Here is a 21,431-nt window from a genome sequence, read left to right on the forward strand (position 1 = left end):
TACCGGAAGTGACATAAGTTCAGGGATAAAGTGGCACTGGGAGTGACATAAGTTCAAGGGTAACGTGGCACCGGTGAAACCCGTCATTACTGCATCGCAGTTCTAGTCTATGTTAAAACTACCCAAAACAACCTGTATTTCGAATAAAACAAAACATTTTTTGTTGTTTTTTCTTTCTTTTTATATGCATATATATATAGTTAATTATTATTCCCTAAACTTTACTCTTTCTTTTCAAAAGTTCTGAAAAAAAGAACGGAGTGGACCTGCCCGTCAAAGGGTTTGTTTGGCAGTTGTAAGGGAGGCTACCCCGATGAGTCGATAAAGTGTCACGTGATTCTTAGCATATAAACATAAACATTAAATATGGCTGCTCGGCCTGCACCTCAACAAAATCAACCCCTGCCTCCGGGGTATGAAGCTAGATGGGACCCTGGTCAAAATGCTTAGTAAGTTGTGGCTTTTGTTTTTTTTACACTTTTTTGTGAATGTCTATCCTTCTATTGCGTTATTATAGCAACATTCGAACAGCCAGAGATCATAATTCCAAGGGCCGTCTCAAGCTTGAAGAAGAAATTTAAATTGCTATTAGGCCTATTGGGAAATATCATTGACATATTTTGAAATACCCATAGTGGCCATAGATTGCAAATATTTATTACTCTTAAAGGTACTCTAACAGCCCGTTCAGACACTTAAAGGAGCTAAATCTATAATAATTGGGACCTAGAGAAATTGACACAAATGCCAATGATAATTGCAACACATATAAGCCTAATAATGTACCGCAATAATATAAATAATATTTTGTATATTATAAACTGATTTACATTCAATCTGTTTTTACTGTAATTTCTAATCAGTGATGTTCGGCGAAATACGCCAGAAGTCTAAATTGAACGGCAATCTCTAGCATCCATTCTACATCGATTAGTAGGCCTATTTATTGCGCATGCTCTCCAGATAATAACATAGTGTCACCGTTTGACATGACTTGTAGAATATATCTTGCCACGTTCTTCGAGTCACTGTTGCAAATGACGCTGAAATGTATTATGGTACCGGTACACCAATGATAAAATGTTTATTTTGTATTGGATATCAGAAGCCCATCTTTAATGTTGATTTAAATTGACAAATAATTTGTGTTTTCAAATTTGAAGACTTTGGATGATACTGAATTAGAGACTTGGCTACTTTATGTTGAACTGGTTTAAGAACCCCAGGATCGTTTAACCAGTTTAACTTTGTCGCCTGAACGCAAATGTGGGGCAAATAAACCAGTTTAAAAACCCCAGCTCATGACCTGTCTTCGAGAAGGCTTTTTATTTTAAACTGGTTCATCTTGGCCGTCTGAACGGATTGGCTTAAAAAACCAGGCTCCAGCACGCTTTGAGCATGCGCAGTACGCATTAAGTTACATTCCTGGGAAAATATCGGGGTCAGGCAGTGCGTTATCGAAAGCATGCGAGAACTGTATAAAGAATATGAAGTTACCCATGCGTAGTTAACTCTAACCTCTGACCGAAGAGGTCAGAATAGTTAAACTGGTTTGGATTATAGTACTTGTGAATTTGAACTGGTTTAAAAAAAAAAGCGTCTGAACGGTATATAAAACTACTGATCCAATTGACACTGGTACAATTTTAATAGTGCCTACAGGATTATGGTGCACACATTGTTTCCGTTGTCTATCAAGAAATTGCTCTGTTCACACTGCTATATATACAGTAACAGTCCTCAGAACTGTTTCTAAATGTAGAACTCTCCACAGGTCAGAAGTTACATGAAGTATTGTAATTTCATTTGTATAAGTTATCCATATGAAAACAACCTCTGTCTCTGTATTGGCTAAATTGTTTAATCAACATTTAGTAACTGGATGAGAATAACACATGACACAATTATATAAAGACAAGAGAACCCACGTCGAAACGTCGCCAGAAATAAATCTTTCAAGTAACTTGTCTTCCATATAATTGTGTCTTGTGTTATTCTGTATAGGCTACCTTTCAGGTTAAGCAGAGATAAGCAATTTGATAGGTTGTGACTTTGGAACCCGATAAAATTGATTCAAATGAAGTGAGAGTGTTTTAGAATACGATAGCTCTGATTGTAATTGAAAATTCGCCTTGTCCATAATGGTGATGTCAGTCTTCAATCAGTCCTAAATCATTTTTTTACTGAAGGTTGTGTATTTAAGCTTTCAAATATCGTACCGGTACTTTTGTTTGTCCTAACAAAATGTTTATTTTTCTTTTTCAGTTTCTTTATCAACCATTATACTAAAACTACAACCTGGACTGATCCCAGATTAACACAACATGCTGGTGCCAAACAGGTAAATTTGAGTCCTAGAGTAGATAACATTTTGTTTATTTAGCATGGTGTCCACATGTTCATATTAAACAAATATAAATTTGAAGTTCATCTCATCAATGAATTTCTGATGTGAGTGATGAGAACCTTCTTTTTGGAAAAAAGGTGATTTGTATAGGATCTACATGTACATGGAAACTTGTGAGTAAAATGTTTTATAGGTTGTCACATATGTGGAACTTAGACTCTAGATTACAATGCTATACATGTAGTTATACTAACAATTTTGAAGTTGACATAAAATTAAGTATTGGCAAAAATACCTAATGCCTTCATCTTTGCCTAAGAATAGTGTATTGGTTAATAGAGAGGTTCATGAAAACAAGACATTCCCCAGAAAATACATTAATGTACGCCAACTTACGCATATGGTATATAATTCTGATAATTAATATGAAGATACTGATTGGTATGTGTATCTGTAGTGCTACATAATATGTCATCTATAGTCCAGGCCTAGTTCAGTTAAGCCCATCACAGACTGGCTAACATTTGTTGGCCAAACAATGTTTTCCGACAAAAGTAAGCAGGGGTGTGTTGCCTGTTGTTCAATCCGATTCAGTTTATTGAATAAAATATTTTTTAAACTAAATTCTGTTATCAATAATTGCTGACATTTGGCATTTAAAATTCCTCGTACTGTTGTTAATGGATTTCCAAAATTCCTTGTGTAACCATGTCCTTTATGGTTTTGGGTATTATTTAAATCACATTTATACACTATTCTTAGCCATGGATTTAGGCATTAGGTATTTTCACCAAAATTAATTATATGTTAAGTTCAGAATTGTTAGTCAGAATTTAATAATTCATTCAGAATGTAGTGACAATTTAATGGAAAAGTTACAAATTGAGCAATACTTAACATTTATAAAAATACCCCACATTAATTTATATAGTTCATGATTTCATGCTCTACTGATGTTGATCACAGTGAATGACACTGTAGATCAAAGAAAACGGGCGGTCTAACTTATAGTGAACAGTAGCGTTAATATAGTGAAGATTTCTTTATTAGTCACACTTTTGCAATTTCTCCCGCAAATGCCTGGCTTGTGATCTGTTCAGTTAACTCACGTTTGTTTAATTACTGACAATACAAGTAAGGTATACTCACGTTATGAATATTGCTGACCAGGTTTTGGAAGACTGACGTGTGGGTCAGGTACTAAAAGGTTTAAGCGGCTACTGACAACCCATATATTTCTCACAAAATCCCTGAACCCCTGGGTAATGAATGCTGTAGGATCGATACTCCATACTATGGATTTTACAGTGATAGTAGGTTCTGAAAATTAAAGATGAGCATATTTAATTTTTTTGGTTTATACATGTTTCGTCTTCAGATATCTTTACATACATACATATTATTATTGTTCGATTTATATAGCGCTTCATTACACATATCATCAGCACTTACCTCATAATCAATCTTTTTATCCTTTAGCTTAGCAATTATGTATCAGATTTTTATTATTACATTACTACTATGCTTTAAAATTTGTAAAAAATGTGTGCACAGGTTAGGCACTTGTACATTGCTTTTAGCACCAAAAATATTTCTCTAGTTGATTTGGGTTCGTTTTTAAATGGATAGATATATTTATGATATTGATTGTATAAGAAATATTAATGTCACCATATGTTTTAAGTATGTTGTATTGTTTTTGTCATTTTTGTTGTCTTACATGTAAAAAAGGACTGGGAAGACTGATTTTCTGCCAAATTGAAGAACATGCTAAGACAAATTTTACACTCTTTATAGTCTTATGCATGTAGAGAGGACAGACAACCTTTTTATGAAAGGTTTTTTTATAGAACAGTATAGAAATGTTATCCAGTACAAAATTGTTTTGTAAATAGTTTGATAATAATAATTTATTTTAAGGCACTCAATCAACCCGAACCTTCAAAGCCCCAGGAACGTGAGGCAATCCCACTATCAGATATAAGACATACAGGCAGAGGTGGTACTTCACACCATTATAGGAAAAAGGTATGATACATAACAACATGCATACTTTAATATTCCATACTAACACATTTCGAATCCCCATTCAAAATACAACAAATGTGAAAGTTTAAATTAATCTTTGAAAAGGAAAATCTATCAAAAATTGGTCAGTTTTGTTCAGTATTTATAAAGATATGATGGATTGAAAATTTGGCTACATGTGGGCAGAGGAGCAATTTTAATATTGCTGGGGCACAATGCCACCGTAAATCAGTTTCTCACATAGTTCTACAACAATATTTTTTTTTGTGTAGCATTATCGAAAGTAAAGTAGTTCTTGATTGAAATGGAATACAGAGGTTAGCCTACCTTATGGATTTCTTACAGTCTAAAGCTAAAAACACCTTACTTCGTCATGTGAAATTAAGAGTTAAGGAATTAAAACTGACACATTTGCCCTTATGTGAATTTTGTACCCCATTATTTGGAGTAACAGAAAGCTTAAATTTAAAGAAATCCCACTATATGCCAACCTGAATTCCAATCAGACTGTTGCAGCTGCATTCACAAGTAATAATTCTCCATATTCAATTAAAGATACCTTCCCACATACAAACTGGGTGATTTGATGATATATTTGGACTAAAAACGTATTCAAACTAATTAATCTATCAAAATTTTGCTTCAAACCTTTCTCAAAACCTTGTATGTCTCACGTGACTTGGCTGATGCGCTACCTAGCAACGGGTGCGAAACCAAAGGAGAATTCGTTACATGTACACTCGACACAAACTAGGTCATTTCGGGACTAACACATGGTTTAATTCTATTTCAATAATTCGCTTGCACGTAGGGGTCTTTAGCAGTGGGAGGAAATCAGAGGACTCGGAGAAAACCCACGAGGTTGGACATACAACCCTACTCCTTGTCACATACAACCGGGAATTCGAAACCACGCCTGTTGACTCAATGACAGGTCTTATGAACATATACAGAGAGATAGAGATAGAGATGGGGTTTAACGTCCACTCGACACAAACTATGTCAGCTTGGGACTAACATATGGCTCAATTTTATTTCAATAAATTTCTTGCGCGTATGGGTCTTTAGCAGTGGGAAGAAACCGAAGGACCCAGAGAAAACCCACGAGGTTGGACAGACGACCCTACTCCTTGTCGTTGTCACGTACAACCAAGAAATTGAAACCACGCCAGTTGACTCAATGACAGACGCTAACCATTCGGCTATCCAACCCCCTCATTGCATATACAAAACAATGTTGTCTTTAATTGCTGTCCATTTATCATAAATATCAAACCCAATTAAATTCTCAGATTATCCACTGCCCACGTGTTTTTCCATGTTATATATATCTCAGATACTGTTGTGCGCTTCAGCTCACCATCAAGTTTCATATACATCAAGCAATCACTAACGTTGAGAGATCAGCCACTTGACGTCACTTGAGCAGACATCGTCGGGTTGCCAGTTAGGGAAACCCTTACATTTTTGTCCTGTATGCGCTCCATGGGTGTTTTTCAGGGAATCCAGTATTTCTCTAATAAGATTGGATGTTTCTACTTTCCATATATACCAAAATTGGCATACTTTTACTGGAAATAACCACCCAATAAATACTTTTCTAGGAAAATATCTTTAATAGATGATAATTGTAATAGTCACAGTGGGTTATTAGTAAATTCTTAAAGATAATCTATATCTGTTCATTATCATTTGTACAATGGTAAAAGCTTCAAAATCCATTTCTTCATGTTCATTCGTAACCGTTATTATTGTAGAATGGAATGTTAATTTGTTATTCTGTGATACACAAATATTCATCACCTCTTCAACTAACAGTTGTGAAGAAATTAACATGTCAAAATATTTCTAAATTCAGAATATATCGTTATCCGAAAATACTAATCTAAAATAAAACTTGCATACTTGATTTTGAATTGTCAGTTCCAAAGTTCTGTCATCTTCATGTTGTCACATTCATAATGACTGCTCATTGACACAGTTTGTTATTAAACGCACATGGCAAGAAGAACTATAAAATAGTGATTTAGACTGCTGAAAAATTTGAAACACACATTATAAGTGAAGTTTGTTTGTTTACCAGTAGTAATAATAGAACTGTACGTAAAACTTGTGTGGCATGATAGCAACACTATTTATTAGGGGTTTTTGTTTATATATATAAATATATATATACTAAACAGCACAAAACCCCAAAAAACACCAGTACGATTTCAAAATCAGAGAGGCACTTTAATCATTCTAGAAAACGACTTACTAAATGGATCAAAGCAATTTTTTGTGAAGAGTATGCTGAAACATTAGTGATTAATTCATCACAATTCCAAGACATTACGAGAAGATTTAGAGTCTGGACATAGTCTATACATCAGTATCTGGTGTCTCCACCGCAAGTGTCAATAACAGCGTCTGTACATGGAGTGGACCAGACGATTGAACACCATTGACATCTGGAACCAAACTCTCAGAAAAGCCTGGCACAATCCATCGGCTGTTTGGTCTTGGTACGACGTTATTAAGTCTCCTCTGAATTTCATCTCCAAAGATGTTCAATCGGGTTTAAGTCTTGAATAAGGGCTGGCCAGTGCATAACGTTAACACTGTTCTGTTGTAGAAAGTCCTGAGTAACTCTGTCGGTGTGGGCATGGGCATTGTCATGCTGGAAAACATTTCGACGGCCTGCGAAATGTGGTATGACGTGGGGTCTGAGAGCTTGATCGATGTAGCGCATTGCTGTGGTGTCGCCTCCTCTCCCTGGACCAAGATTTTGGAACACCACAGGACCCACTCTCAGGTTCAGCCGATTCCAACCCAAACCATTATGCTTGGACCTCCCCATGAGTCTTATGGCATGCTGCTGACATTGTATTATGAATGATTCAACCGGGTATGGGGGTGCATTTTATAGAGCTGGTCCCGGTGAACAGCACGTGCAGCATGAGTTACATGAAAATCATGGAGACCACATTACCATCTCAGAAGTCAGGTTGCGTTTTTGAGAACATTTCCTGGGTTCAATTCTATTTTTGGGAAGGAGCCTTATTGCTCAGATAAAGTTGGAGATGTGGTCACAAATATACATTAAAAAAAAGTTTTATGCAATGCGTCTATTCAGAGTAACATACCAACCTGACGTTTCTTTTGCTGCTTAGTATACATACCATTACAAACCTCCAAAATGATAATGGGTTTTTTTTTCACATTTGCTCGCTGTATGTAAGGTATGTTAAAGCTACTGATCGTCATTTGCATATTGCAGACAGCATCTAATGTTTCAAGCTAAATTGTCCTCAAATTGATTATTTCATTTAAAAATTAATTTACTGTAGATGTTGGATGTAATCAGATTTTATAAAAAATGGCCTATCAAAAGATTTTAACGAATATTATAGGTGGCTCTAGGTTTTCTTGGTGATATTCTGCTTATATAGTCTGCAGAGGATTCCTAATCTTGACAAATTTTCAATTCATCATTCCTATTTGATTTTGGGATTCAACTTTCACAATGTAGTTTTTAAAGGATTAAAAATCCCCCAGATGATGATCAGAGACTTTAATTATAAATGAGTTGAATGTTGTTATCATTTGTTTTAGCTCAGTTTAAAAGCTACTGTTCGGCTTATGTTGAGGTTTTATTGTCTCGATCTTAGGATTATTTATGTTGAATTGCATGGTATCGTATGTATACTGATGTCCAAAAGAAAGTATACACACTAAAAGTATGACTAAGTTTTGTTTAGATTAAAAACATTTGATAAAGCATTACTGAGTTTGTCTTTTGCATCCAAACTCAACATTTCTAAGCAAAATAAAAATGTGAAACAAATTGACATTCTACCCAAATACCGTATACCATGAAAAAACGATTTTGGTTGATGCAGCTCAAAATGCACAGTGTATACTTTCTTTTGGACATTAGTATATTTTATGAAATAATTGCAACACTGCAATAAATGTATTTACACGAAAAAAAAAAAATATATGTGCCTCATTCCTGCTACCTTTCCCATCTGTTTGTTTTCTTCCTCCTTTTGTCGTGTCACCCCATCATAATCATATAGGTCTATATTTTGGTACATTTATATTACTTTTGGTTCATGCTATTACATACTAAAGTATCAAAAAAGTGTTTGGCTATGAATATTGAAATGCAGATAAAGATGGGCTTACTGATAATTGATATACTGTAATTATACAGGAAACTCAGTTTATTGAGGCTGATTCTGTCCATGTGAATAAATTAAGAAATATGTTCCCTGATTGTAGTGCCGATCTGATAAAGTCAACACTGGTCAAGTAAGTATTATGATTTGAAAGGAATGTTTAAAATGTAAAAATGAGATAGCTTGGGGTGTAAAATCCATGAAATTTTGCGTGGACAACAGCCATTCAACCTACAGTCGAATTCCCACTGTTGTGGGTTCTTTATGTGTACTCCAACATACAACCCCATCCAAACCTGCACCAATGGCAACAGAAAACCACACTGAAAAAATTCTGAGGAAACATGTCCCTTCTGGTGACTGAGCTAGCACCTTACTGGCTGAGCCACTCACTGTTCAAAATGTATGTCATATAATGTAAAAACCATATTGTGTAAAAAAAGGGACATAAGCCTCACTTTTGTCATGTGCAGAGTTCCTTGTGGATGCTTCATAGGCTAATTTAAATTGTTTACATTGGTATGGCAAAGTTGTCAATCAAATGAAATAGAAATTCAAAGATTTCTTATTGTTATTAGCAGAGTTGAGTCCCGTGCAGGGTTTTAGCCAAACAAACAACATCAACGACATGGTCATCAATGAAAAAGTATATTATAATAATATCAAACATCTGACAAATAGATTACCAGTTGTCAACAGTTCATGACACACATGATATGTATGGTAAAGGCCAACAAACGGTGACAGATTACGAACGTTGTCTTCCCTAGTATTCTACCATATCTGTCCCACAGTGCAACGTCACACGTGCAGCTTAACATATTACCGTAAAGCTATACAAACAATGCATAACTGTATAAAGCAATACCCACACCCTGGAATATTTTGAATGCTCTCTGGAGGCTAAAGTTAATGACTCATCTTATGAAATTTATCTTAACATCATGCTGCTTGTTTGAATTCCAGATACCACAACAATTTCGAAGTAACAAAGTCAACTTTAATAAATAATGGTTACAGATGTCTTGGAAGTAGTGCTGTTAATATACATGTAAATGATGATATTACATTAAGATTACAGAGAAAGTTTCCTGAAGCATCACATTTAATACCTGATGTTTTAACAGCGTAAGTTAAATACAGCTCCTACTTACCATAGGGGTGTGGTTAAAATGTAAACCAAGAAGATGGATTTATCAGTAATTACACAGCCTCTAAATGTTATATTTTCAGTGATCCTTTAACCCTGTCAATATTTCGGTCTTAGTTTGTAACAATCAAATATTTTTAGGATATTAATTATCTAAATGACCATTGAAATATATTCCAGTTGAAAGCCAAAATTATTTTGACATCATATTTATGAATGTAAATTTTTTACAGTTGTGGAAACAGCGAAAACGATGCAGCTCGTCAATTGAAAGATCTTGGGTTTGGATCAGATAGACACCGAAGTCCTTCCCCAAAGCCACAAAGTCACACACCATTAAGCCCTTCTGCTACAGCATCTAGTCCTAGCAGACATGCCTCTCCTCGTAGAGCAGCCAGCCCAGCTCGCCAGCCTTCACCAGTTCGTCAGCCTGACCCGGAACCAGTTAGAGTATCAGAGGCTGAGAAGGAAAGATGTAAGTGTAATATTTGAGAAAAACAACTTACAGTACATAAACATTTCAGCACAATTATCAATCAATTTTACCAAATTTTGATTTGTAAACCATGGTTGTTTTATGTTGCCACTTCAAACTGTCATAAATCCAGCTTAAACAATTTTGACTTTAAAAGGTGATCTTATGTGGAGATGGCATATGTGGTGGGAATTTAAATTTGTTTATATCTCTAGCATATAAAGACACATGCGTTTCGGGAGTTTATCGATGTTATAATTCCTCTACTGCAGCTTCATGCACAAAGATCCCATTTTGTTTATTTTGAGTCCAGCTGCTGTTAGATAGATTTTAAGGGATTTTCCAACAAAGATAAAAATGTCTTATCCTACCATTGATTGTCAGATCTCATTGGCTTTTTCGAGATCTTTTAATGATGCATTTAGCCAATGTAGACAGATGAAGATTCTGAACTGGCTCCAGGGCTCTGCAGACAAGAAGCTGACTGTACCAGGATCTTAAAAGGACAATAACACTCTTGCTGGCTTGACAGCTCCAGAAAATAAAAAATAGCCTTATTCTAAGTACTAGATGTGTACCTGTTGTGTAAATTATCCATTAAATCCTATTTGACTTGTCCAGAGGGTTCAAAAATGTTTTTAAATCCAAGTCACATTTGAAAAGCTTTACGTCAGGCTTTTCAAATCATTTAGTTGAATTTTTCCAATTTTTTAAATTAGGTGTGTTAAGAAGAAATTTGTATCATCAATTAATTGGAATACTGTAAAATAGTACAATTTGTTGACTAGAATTAAGATTGGGACATATTATTCAGTTACAACAAGAGTGGTATTGAGCCTTTAAGGTGTATGTGTAATTTGTGTTTGTGACCAACAATATATTTTTCAGTGAAAAGAAAACTTAATGCCGAATTTAGTCATATTGGTGATTATCTGGTGAGTATGGCTTTAGAGGCATGTGAATATAATGAAGATAGTACCAGGGCTGTTCTTGATACAGGAATAGAAGATATCGGGTAGATAATTCTTTAATTATATCTAGATTTTTGTTAATATAAATTTTTAAAGTAAAATGAAACCCCCCAAACAATTCATAAGGAGCATTAGTACTCTAAGGTGTTCGCTGTTCAGTAAAATAGATTTTTACAAAATATATGACAAATCTATTCTCTATTACTGAGGTGTTCGCTGTTCAGTAAAAAAGATTTGTTACAAAATATACTCTTCAAAAAAAGTAGGGGATGTTGAAATGCAAATACCTATGCAGGTTGTGATATGATAAATAGTCATGGATACTTGACATGCTTTGAGAGTATGTTCACAGATGAAGAACTTATCGCTCCAACATAACCACTCAGCTGCACATGCGACACGCAATAACACCATACACATGGGAGGGGTTCATTGTCAAATTTGACACTTCCAAGGAAGGGTTGATGAAAACTGCTGCATGCTGGTTTATCTATCCGTGTTTGCTTTCCTATCGGTTCTTGCATAAGATTTACTGTTAAACGTATCTTTGCTTTAGTGTGTTACGTTTTTAAAATTTGATCGGGAGACGTGTTCGTCAACGTCAACGTCAACCGACAAAACACTGCAGGAATTGGCCGTGGCACTGCAAGAGGAGTGGGTCAGATTGCACCAAATCGTGATTGTAGGGTTGATTAGGAGCATGCCACGATGAATTGCTGAATGTCTGAGGATTGGTGGAGCAATTACTCATTATTAAGACAAAAATCAAAAACGTCCATTTTCACTTCTGACAGTGTATTTCTTTGCGAGTGAAATGGGTCCGTCAGCTAAGAAGACACCCATATATTTAAACTGTTTATGTTCATGTGTAGGCAATTGGCCTGTTATTAACATACACTGTTTACCTCTAATAAAAACAGCAGTGCATTTCTGCAGTTTTGTATTGTTTCTGAATATCCCCTACTTTTTTTGAAGAGTATAAATGACAAATCTATTCTCTATTATTGAAATATTGATGCTAATGACTTACAATATGCAATAGATTGTAAATATTCTTTATTGGTTTTCAAGGAGTTTAATGGACAATGGTGTAAAATTTGATACTTCAAAAAGATCAGCATTTAGGTCAATCATTCACTGTGATTGAGAATGTTTTTTTAGTGTCAAATGCTAGCAATGTATCATGATATCAATTTAACTTTTACTGACGGAGCATGTCAGTAAACATTATACATTATCGGTTTAAGAGCAGTTCATCCATACGGATCACTAATTTTACTATAGTGACGCTTGGATTACCAGTTTTACCATCCCGATACCAAATTTCCATTATAACCCGTTAAGTGCGTAGGTCATTATATAACGTCCTGGACAACTGCCACTCACTGTGTGTAGGGCGTAATATAACGCCTTGGAGGTATTTTCCCCAACCTATTCTTAGAACATAGTTCGTCACTTGGGGGAATCCCTTGGGAATTCTCCCATGATCGCAGCATTTGTAGGACGTTATATTACGTCCTGGACAACTGCCACTCACTGTGTGTAGGGCGTAATATAACGCCTTGGCGGTATTTTCCCCAATCTATTCTTAGAACATAGTACATAGTTCTTCGTCACTTCATCAAATTAATTACACAATGGGGGTAGTTAACGTTTTAAAAACGTCACGCTTAACGGGTTAATTAAAGTGATTATGTCTATTGTAAAGTAAGTTATGCATATCTATTGTTCCACTTAATAATAATTTGTTCAAATATTTTTGTTATTTTAGAAGTGAATCTTCTAGACCATCTACAACAGAAAGTACCACAAGACGTAAGTCTTTTGGATTGTCTAAATTAATTCTGATCTAATTGCCTCTAAGTCAGCTTGCATTTCTAATCTCATTCCACAAGTTATTGAACGATATTAATTCCAAAGACAAAGAAATATATCATTTTATTAAAGACCTCTGTCTATACTTCAATCTGTCTGTCTAGACACTCACTATAGAAGCTAAATTCATTAATTGATAGACTTGAAATTTATACACAGAAGCACATTTCAATGATTTCCGATTACTTCCAGAGTTATGGTTCTTGACCACTTTAAAAAAAGCTTCTGAATGCTCAAAATGCTAATTTTATTTTTCTATTGACTTGCGATTTATTTATACCGGTACAAAGTCTTTATGTGATAATTTTTTTAAAAATCATTCCTCTTGGTCACTTTTTAAAAGTTTGTGGACCATCTACTGGCTATTTAAGCATATTAACACTTCTATGGGATAGAAGTGCAGGGTTTTTATAGGCCCACGTTGAAATGTGGTTGTATATTGTCGTTGCCCCTGTCCGTCCGTCTGGCGTCTACAAGCAAAGTTAATATCCGATTGACTTTAAATATATACACAGTGTTTATAGCTCATGAGATGAAGAAGCTTATTGATTTTCAATGATTGCCAATAATTACTGTCATAGTTATGGCCCTGGATCACTTTGAAAAGTAGTTTGGATGCTCTAGAGGCTAAAGTTAATATCCGATTGACTTTAAATTTATACACAGTGTGTAAAGTCTTCAGACGAAGAAATCTATTGATTTTCAATGATTTATGATAATTACTGCCAGAATTATGACCCTTGCACACTTTGAAAAACCATATGGTTGCTTTAGAGACTATAGTTATCATCTGATTGATTTTATATTTATATGCTGTGTTTATGCCTATATATAATCGTTTCGATTGACTTTAAATTGATACACAGAGTTTAAGGTCTTGAGATGATTTTCAATGATTTTTGATAATTCGAACAGCTAAATCCATGATATTAAATGTTTTGTATACTAAACTTTAGCATGGGCCAAACAAATTCTAATGATTTTCTGATTATTACTTAAAGATACATTATGGGAGATTTTAATAGAGAGTTGGCCATTCTTGCTATTAACAGTTCAAAAATAGATGATAAAAGAAGAATATATTGAAAATTTCAGTCAAATTACTTTATTCTGAACAAAGCCATTGTAATTTTTGACTAGAAATAGGAGTCAACTCTCTCTTCACCGTCTCCGAGAATAGCCGATCGTTTGATTGGCAGGCTAACTCCACCTACATAATCTCGATTATCAAGTAACGTTTTCAATGGCTGTGGTACCGTTAGCCTATTCGGTTTGAGACGGGGTTGCAATTCAATTCGTATCACATTTATCTTTACTACAAATTAAAAATAAGACTTTTAATATATAGATAAGAAGCGAAAGTTTTAAAGGAATGGACCAAATCAATGAGGCATAATTATAGCAATTCAACTGGGGTGATGTTAGCTGCGATGTTTATCAATTTCCATAATTTTTCTGTAAATGCAAGTGACAAAAGAGCGTATAATGCCAACATCCAAACTCTCATTTTAACCACAACTAAACATAAAACATAATATCAAGGCCGTATTGACTGACATGCGGCCTCGATTCGTACACTCTATCATTTAGCCTTGATCTAAAATTTCTGGGAGTGTGACGTCAACTTAACGGTTCATCCCCGCTTACGACGCCATTTAAAAATTTAATCAATCAATGAAATCCTGTTTAAATCCAAGCCGAATCCAAGCCATCCGTGGGTCTGCAGAGTTGATTTTGTGCTTGTTGTGTAAATAAAGATCGAATTTATAATTTCTATGACATCTGAAGCCTACATAAAGACTTGCAATAATCAGATTTAGCTCTTGCATAATGTATGTTTAATGAGTTGTTACTCTTAATCAGATTTTAGTGTGTTAGCTGCTGTGGGCGTATATTTCATTGCCAGGCAACCAATCTTTGTGATTATTTGATATTGCTGTATCCACATTGGGTTGTTATATTTCAGCATCTACAAGTCATAGTACTGTAAGTTCTGCCAGTACCAGTAGAACTATTACAAGTCCTGTACCACTGGCTACAAATGATTTAGAACCTGTAGCTTTTACCATGGATGATGATAATATGCCAATGAAACCTGGGTAAGACATATCTTTTATGGTAATCAATAACTATCGTGTTCACGATCTGTCATATGTACAAAATCTTTGGTTTTGAAGCCAGTGAACACATAGTGTTAATAACCTGTTAGTTACTTTTGGTATTTAATTGTTTCTCTAGATTAATAAATTTGGTTTTATGGCTGTCTCTGTCAGGATCAAGGTCACTTCAGGGTCGCATCCAGGTTTCTGTTAAGGAAAGTTGACAGTTGACAATGCATGATGCCATCATCGTCTCCAAATTACGTAGGCAAACATACACACTGAGCTTTTTAAAGAGAGAAGTCCAACACCCCGGGGGTGTTTGACGTTAATTTTTATACACCCGCATTGAAATGTTGTCGTACATGGTCGTCGCCCCCGTCCGGTACTTTTGGACGCTCAAAAAGCTAAAGTTAATATCCGATTGACTTTAAATTTATACATAGTGTTTAAAGTCATGAGACGAAAGGAGGCTATTGATTTTCAACGATTTGCAATCATTACTGCCCGAGTTATGGCCCTTGATCACTCTTGCAGACGCTCTAGAGGCTCAAGTTAATATCCAATTAACTTTAAGTTTATACACAGTGTGGAAGGTCATCAGACGAAAAAGCTTATAGATTTTCAACGATTTCGGATTAATTCTGCCAGAGTTATTGCCCTTGATCACTTTGAAAAATCTTGTGGACGCTCTAGAAGCTAAGTTAATAAAGATAACTTGCACTGATGCAAGAAATACTTAATTATCTGTATTTGAATTGTTAGATTATTTTCACTTTTAATTTAGATCCGCTACATCAAGGGAGACTACTCAATCTGAAAGATCTCCAGTCAAAAAACAACAGCAGAAGGCTAAACATGTTACTAAGTAAGTAATTATAAATACTGGTACTTTAGTTCTAATCTTTACTAATGTCTTATTAAACATAACAAGTGCATATAAAATATTTTAATGGGAGCACCATTTTTGTCAGTTTTCTGAATGTATTCTTTTTTAGGGCCTAGATTAGTACATTGATCAAAAGCTAAACTAGCGCATTTCATTCATTCATTAATAACATATATGCAGTTGTAGCAATGGTTAATGTTGGGTTTTTTTTCTATGAACAATTTATCATCGCTAATTTTGATGGCTATTGTAAAATGTTATATAAATAAAAATATAGAAACTAGAGATTGGATTCTTATTGTTGTGATTTAAAAAGGCTTTCACCACCCTGTAGGAAACAGAGCTATAAATATTCAAAAAGTCATCTCTTTTTTTGGTTGTGAATTTTAATTCATTTGACGTTTTCCAGAATGAGCGAACAACTTGTAACGACAACCAATGAAATGTTGAATCATCTTTCATCCACTTGTTGTCAAAGTAACTTAGAAGATTCAGAAAGGTTATTTTATGTTAACCAATGGATTGACTCATGGATATTCAATTTACACACATTTGTTCCAATAATTGATCAATTATTTTTGCATATCCAATTTATAGTTTATCTTGTTTAAAGTTTCAAAATTCAAATCTACATTTTTCAATGGAAATTTCTCGCTTTTAAGAATATTCATCTTCTGGAGTATCTGACTTGTGTAATTGTTGTCCTCTGAAGTCTTGTATGTTTTATGTGTTGTCAACTCGCATGCAACTTAGTTTCTTTGTGGCACTCAAGTTTTTTGATAATGAGTGGCAAGCCATTTTTGTAGCTATGCAAAATATATATAGATATATTCATTAGATTCTACCCACGAACAATGTTAGAGTAGTTACACTTACACATCATTCACATTGTTTTTAAAAACACATGCAGAGGACAAATTTGAATCATTATTAGTTTCATAAAATATTCATAAACAATACTTTTATCAATTCAAATATTCCCTCAAGGATGTTTTATTTATTTATTATATTTTATGCCTAGAAGTCTGTTATATCAATCAGAGGGCATGGAAATTACCCTTGACAGTTATATTGAATGTAGATGGTATTGTGAAGAGATTGTTATTGTCGGGATATTTGGTTTTTATTTCATTTGTTTTCATCTTATACACTACTCAGTTTAATCATAAAGGCAAAAACTAAAAGAGATCCATTTCTTGATATTCCCATATAGTTTTTGCAAGTAGAAACATTACAGTTCTATTGGGGTTTTTTTTAATGTTTTTATGTATTGTAGCAAATATTCATGTATTACCCGCTGAAGTCTATAGACCACAAGCCAGGCAAAATGTCTGAGTAACAAAGTCAGTTTTTACTGTTAGTAACTAATAAAGCATGATATTGAAATAATACAAGTTATAGTCTATGGGTATGATGAAACTTTTTGAATAACTAAAAAAAAACAGCGAATGGATTCACCTTGGTTGTTTTAATGTGTCTTACTCTTAAGATATGGGTGTCTAAGTTTGGGGAGGATACCCTTACACCTATTAGTGTAAGTGGACCCATAAACTTCAAGGGATAGGATCATCTTGTCTAGTAATGGATCTGGGTGGTCGAGGACATTTAACACAAACCCAATTTATGTTGGGTTTTTTTTTGCTTTATTGTTTTAATGTAATGTTTGTTAAAGTAGTACTGTATATTGATGTTTTGTACATATATTCAAGAATGTAATTGTTGATATTCTCTAATTATTTATAATATGAAGCCTTTTTATACCTCAAACATTAATGACATTTTGTTTCTCTATTACTGATTTAATTTTTGGAAGCTTATTATCTAATAAAACTTATGAAGCCTATCAAAATTCAGCAAAAGTAGAGTTATTATCATTATTATGATGACAGAAGCTGATAACTGTAGGTAAATGAATATTTAGATAACATTTAAGGTGGATGACTTTTATAATTTTATATTATTTATCTTTAGAAATAGAACACCTAAACCAGTAGCTGGCTTTGCTAAAGGTCCTGTTGTTAGCCAACCTAGATCTCGGACACACGTCACACCTAAACCAACTAGATCAATTGTCACCCAGCGTCAAACAGGACAGGTTTACGAATCGATATATAGAACACAACCTATGGGCCCTGATCCAACGCTTCGTTCTGGTCCTGATCCCAGTCTCAGAGGGTATGTATATTGATTTCAATTTTGATCTTTAGTTTCAAAAATTTAGGCTGAAAAGAATGGTCAGGATTTCAACAGTATAATTCCTTGGTGGTGTGATAAAGATGGTTGAAAAAGTCCTTGTGTACAAAAACTACAAATGCTAGTTTTTAGAAGTGGCCAAAGTATTGTGTTAATATTAAAGGAGCTAAATCGCTAATAGGGTCTATTTCAGGGTTCCCGCGGTCCTTGAAAATCCTTGAATATCCTTAAATTTAAAATTTCATTTTCAAGGTCTTGAATATCCTTGAATTTCGCAGAAACAGGAAAATATTCTTGAATTTCAGTTGAGATCCTTAATTTTGTTTCAAATGTCTTCAATTCCTTTTAAATATGAGATTATAACGATAGTTGGTAATGTTTTGGTTATTTTTAAGATGAAAAATAGTAACTTTAGGCTAAAAAATGTCCTTGAAAATCCTTGAATTTGAGTATATTTATCCTTGAATATCCTTGAAAAAATGTTTGACGAAGCCGCGGGAACCCTGTATTTGAGACCTGGAAATTGACACAAATGGGTCGTAACACATATACATGTAATATGAATGTACATAAACTGATTTACATTCAATCATTTCCGTTTTTACTCTTAATTTCAAATACTCTTATTTTTGGCGAAATACGCCAGACGTCTCAATCGAATGACAATATCTAGCGTCTGGTTATTCCAGTCTAGATCGATCAAATTTATTGCACATGCTCTCCAAATAAGAATATGGGGTCACTATTTGACATGACACGTGGATATGTTTAGCCTCGTCCTTCGAGTACCTTGTTACAAATGGCATATGTGTACCATCTTTTCCCAGTAAGATCACAACATCTATCAATGTTGATTTGTTGATTTAAATTGACAAATTATTAGTGTTTTCAATGTCGAAGACTTTGGATGATATTGAGTTAGAGACCTTTAACCCAATCTTATTCGGTTTTTTTTTATATTTTGCAGAGTCCGGGAACAACTTGCAAATGGGCCTGATCCAAATATGAGACAAGGACCCGACACTGAAAGGCGGATGGGACCTCAAGGATGGAATGGTCCTGATCCAAGTCTTAGATGCGGACCCATGAAAGTAGTTACAAACAACAGAGTGTTAGTTTCCAGCATCTAACTTCAGGATTTAATTTAATGAATGTAAAGATTGTTACTTATAAAATTTTATACAGACTTACAGGGGTGTCCTTTTTCCTATAGTATATTGAACTTTGAATAACCTATTACAATTTTAGCTATCAAAATGCATTACCATCCAAGATTAATCTTTGTGCATAATAATTATTTCATTATAATAACGAATATGGGCATATTCATTTTATGAAAGATCCCAAGTTTTTATTTAGTGAGCATGATAACTCAATCAAATTAATGATGTTCTTTGAATGCCATTTAGTAATTATCTCTTTGTATATATATACATGTATATTGATTATCTTTTTTAATTTGCTCATTTCATTTATTTATGCTTGAAATCTTCTTGAAACATTGCATTGTAATAAACTATGGTAATTGTTATCTATAAATAGTATTTATTTGCTAACTTAATGGTGGTTCCATTCTATATCCTTAATTATTTACTCACCTTCATTTTCTTTGAACAAAATGCTCACCATAATTAGACTTTTGTAAAAGTGATTAATTTGTGTGAAAGACTTTTGGAATGTGTATTCTTGTTGCATGAAAGTGGCTAAAGTTACATGAAAATCTTTATAATAATATTGATGACCAATTTCCAAACTTACTGATGCAAGAGTGTCTGGATAACCATATTCATAAGCTTGTTCTTGTCACTTTTATCAGGTCACTATGTCAGCAATAGGACACAATTTAATTATTTTAGATATATAATACATTTTAGCAACTATACTAACTGAAACTTAGACTCTTATTTACATTTTGGTTTTATATTTGTATGGCTATACTCACCCTGTAAAATCTAGACCTTCAACTTTGTTAATTTTAATTTGAGTAAATAAGGTAAGCCTTTCATGAGGTTGAAATGTGTTTTATTATATTTTTTGCAATGTTCTCTCTATAATTTGATTAATCATTTACTTGAGTAGTCTCGCTAGACAACCTAGATTGTTCAAATATTGTAATTTTTAAAAATTTATAAATGTGAAAATCATATGTAGTTTTTCTATTTTAAATGCATTATCTGACTGTCATAATAATCAAAATGTGAAGCAGTGCTGTGGGTGTTGATGAGCAGGAACATCACCAATTGAAGAACCTTATGGTATTATTATGTGATATATGTGTAAGCTTATGGCTTTTGTTTTCTTAAAAGCTGTTAAACGTCATTTGAGGGGCTTTTAATATCTTGCAAGCTACAGTATTGGGAAAGTAGTTATCAGTAAAAATTTGGTTGAATTCTGTTCAGTATTTACAAAGATATAATATCAATTGAAAATCTCACAACCTTTCGCATCCTCTGCAAAGCATGTACAGTAAACAGGATCTCCATCCATAACAACGCAATAATGATCAGTTATCAATATCATCATTAAATACTGCATCAAAAACAAAATAAATTGCACCATTGAATTTCTTGTAAAGAACTGGTCATCATGAAGCTGTTCAACTACTTGGCTTCCTATTGCAAACAAACTTTCTCTTTTAGATAGATACATGTATATTATTGGATTGTTTTTATGGTCATTTTGGTTTGAGGCCATTCACCATCTAATTTACCCCAAATCTTTTGATGGGTCTGGTTTTAATCTGAATGTATACAATTAATTAAATAATTTTGAGTACCATAATAAATTTGCACATGGATTGCCCAAAAAATGTAAATGACGATTAACGGCTGTAAGTATTGTCAAGTATTTGTTTAGAATTTTTTTTTTTTTTTTTATTACCAATAAATATGCTCATTTAGGGTACTTATTTTATGTCTCTTATCTATACTTCAGCGGCTACACTAGGGCTGTCCCTAGGCTGAAATTTGATGTATATGGGTAACTCGGACCTGGGAGTAACATTCGCCTACCAATTCAGGTTTCAAAGTTATAGGCACAACCTGTGTGCCGTGCCGGGTCATCCATTGGTATAAATATTACTACATACATACAAGGGGTATCCCAAGTGTTTCTGATCTCACCATGAACAAATCACCCAAACCGCTAGTTTTGCTAGAACAGTATCTCATGTGCTTGACATGCAGAACATGAATTCTAGGTGTATATAGCATGATCCTCCCAGGTAGCAGTGTGTGGTGCA

The 21,431-nt window shown here is 34.1% G+C and overlaps 1 protein-coding gene across 3 annotated transcripts; it reads left to right on the forward strand.

The window, feature by feature from the left end:
- Positions 1-300: 300 nt before the first annotated feature.
- On the forward strand, positions 301-21,094 carry LOC126828365 (serine/arginine repetitive matrix protein 1). Of its 3 annotated transcripts, XM_050558122.2 has the most exons (13): positions 301-449; positions 2,266-2,341; positions 4,268-4,375; positions 8,574-8,671; positions 9,505-9,666; positions 9,922-10,163; positions 11,052-11,178; positions 12,906-12,949; positions 14,976-15,108; positions 15,896-15,976; positions 16,407-16,496; positions 17,969-18,172; positions 19,158-21,094. In XM_050558122.2, the coding sequence occupies exons 1-13, from the start codon at positions 367-369 to the stop codon at positions 19,318-19,320; spliced, it is 1,611 nt and encodes a 536-aa protein (XP_050414079.1). In that variant the 5' UTR covers positions 301-366; the 3' UTR covers positions 19,321-21,094. The 3 variants fall into 3 exon arrangements, with proteins under 3 accessions (XP_050414079.1, XP_050414089.1, XP_050414099.1); XM_050558132.2 differs by lacking the exon at positions 16,407-16,496; XM_050558142.2 differs by lacking the exon at positions 4,268-4,375.
- Positions 21,095-21,431: the final 337 nt, after the last annotated feature.

The sequence above is a fragment of the Patella vulgata genome, chromosome 1, assembly GCF_932274485.2.
Source record: "Patella vulgata chromosome 1, xgPatVulg1.2, whole genome shotgun sequence".
In the NCBI taxonomy this organism is placed as follows: Eukaryota; Metazoa; Mollusca; class Gastropoda; family Patellidae; genus Patella; species Patella vulgata.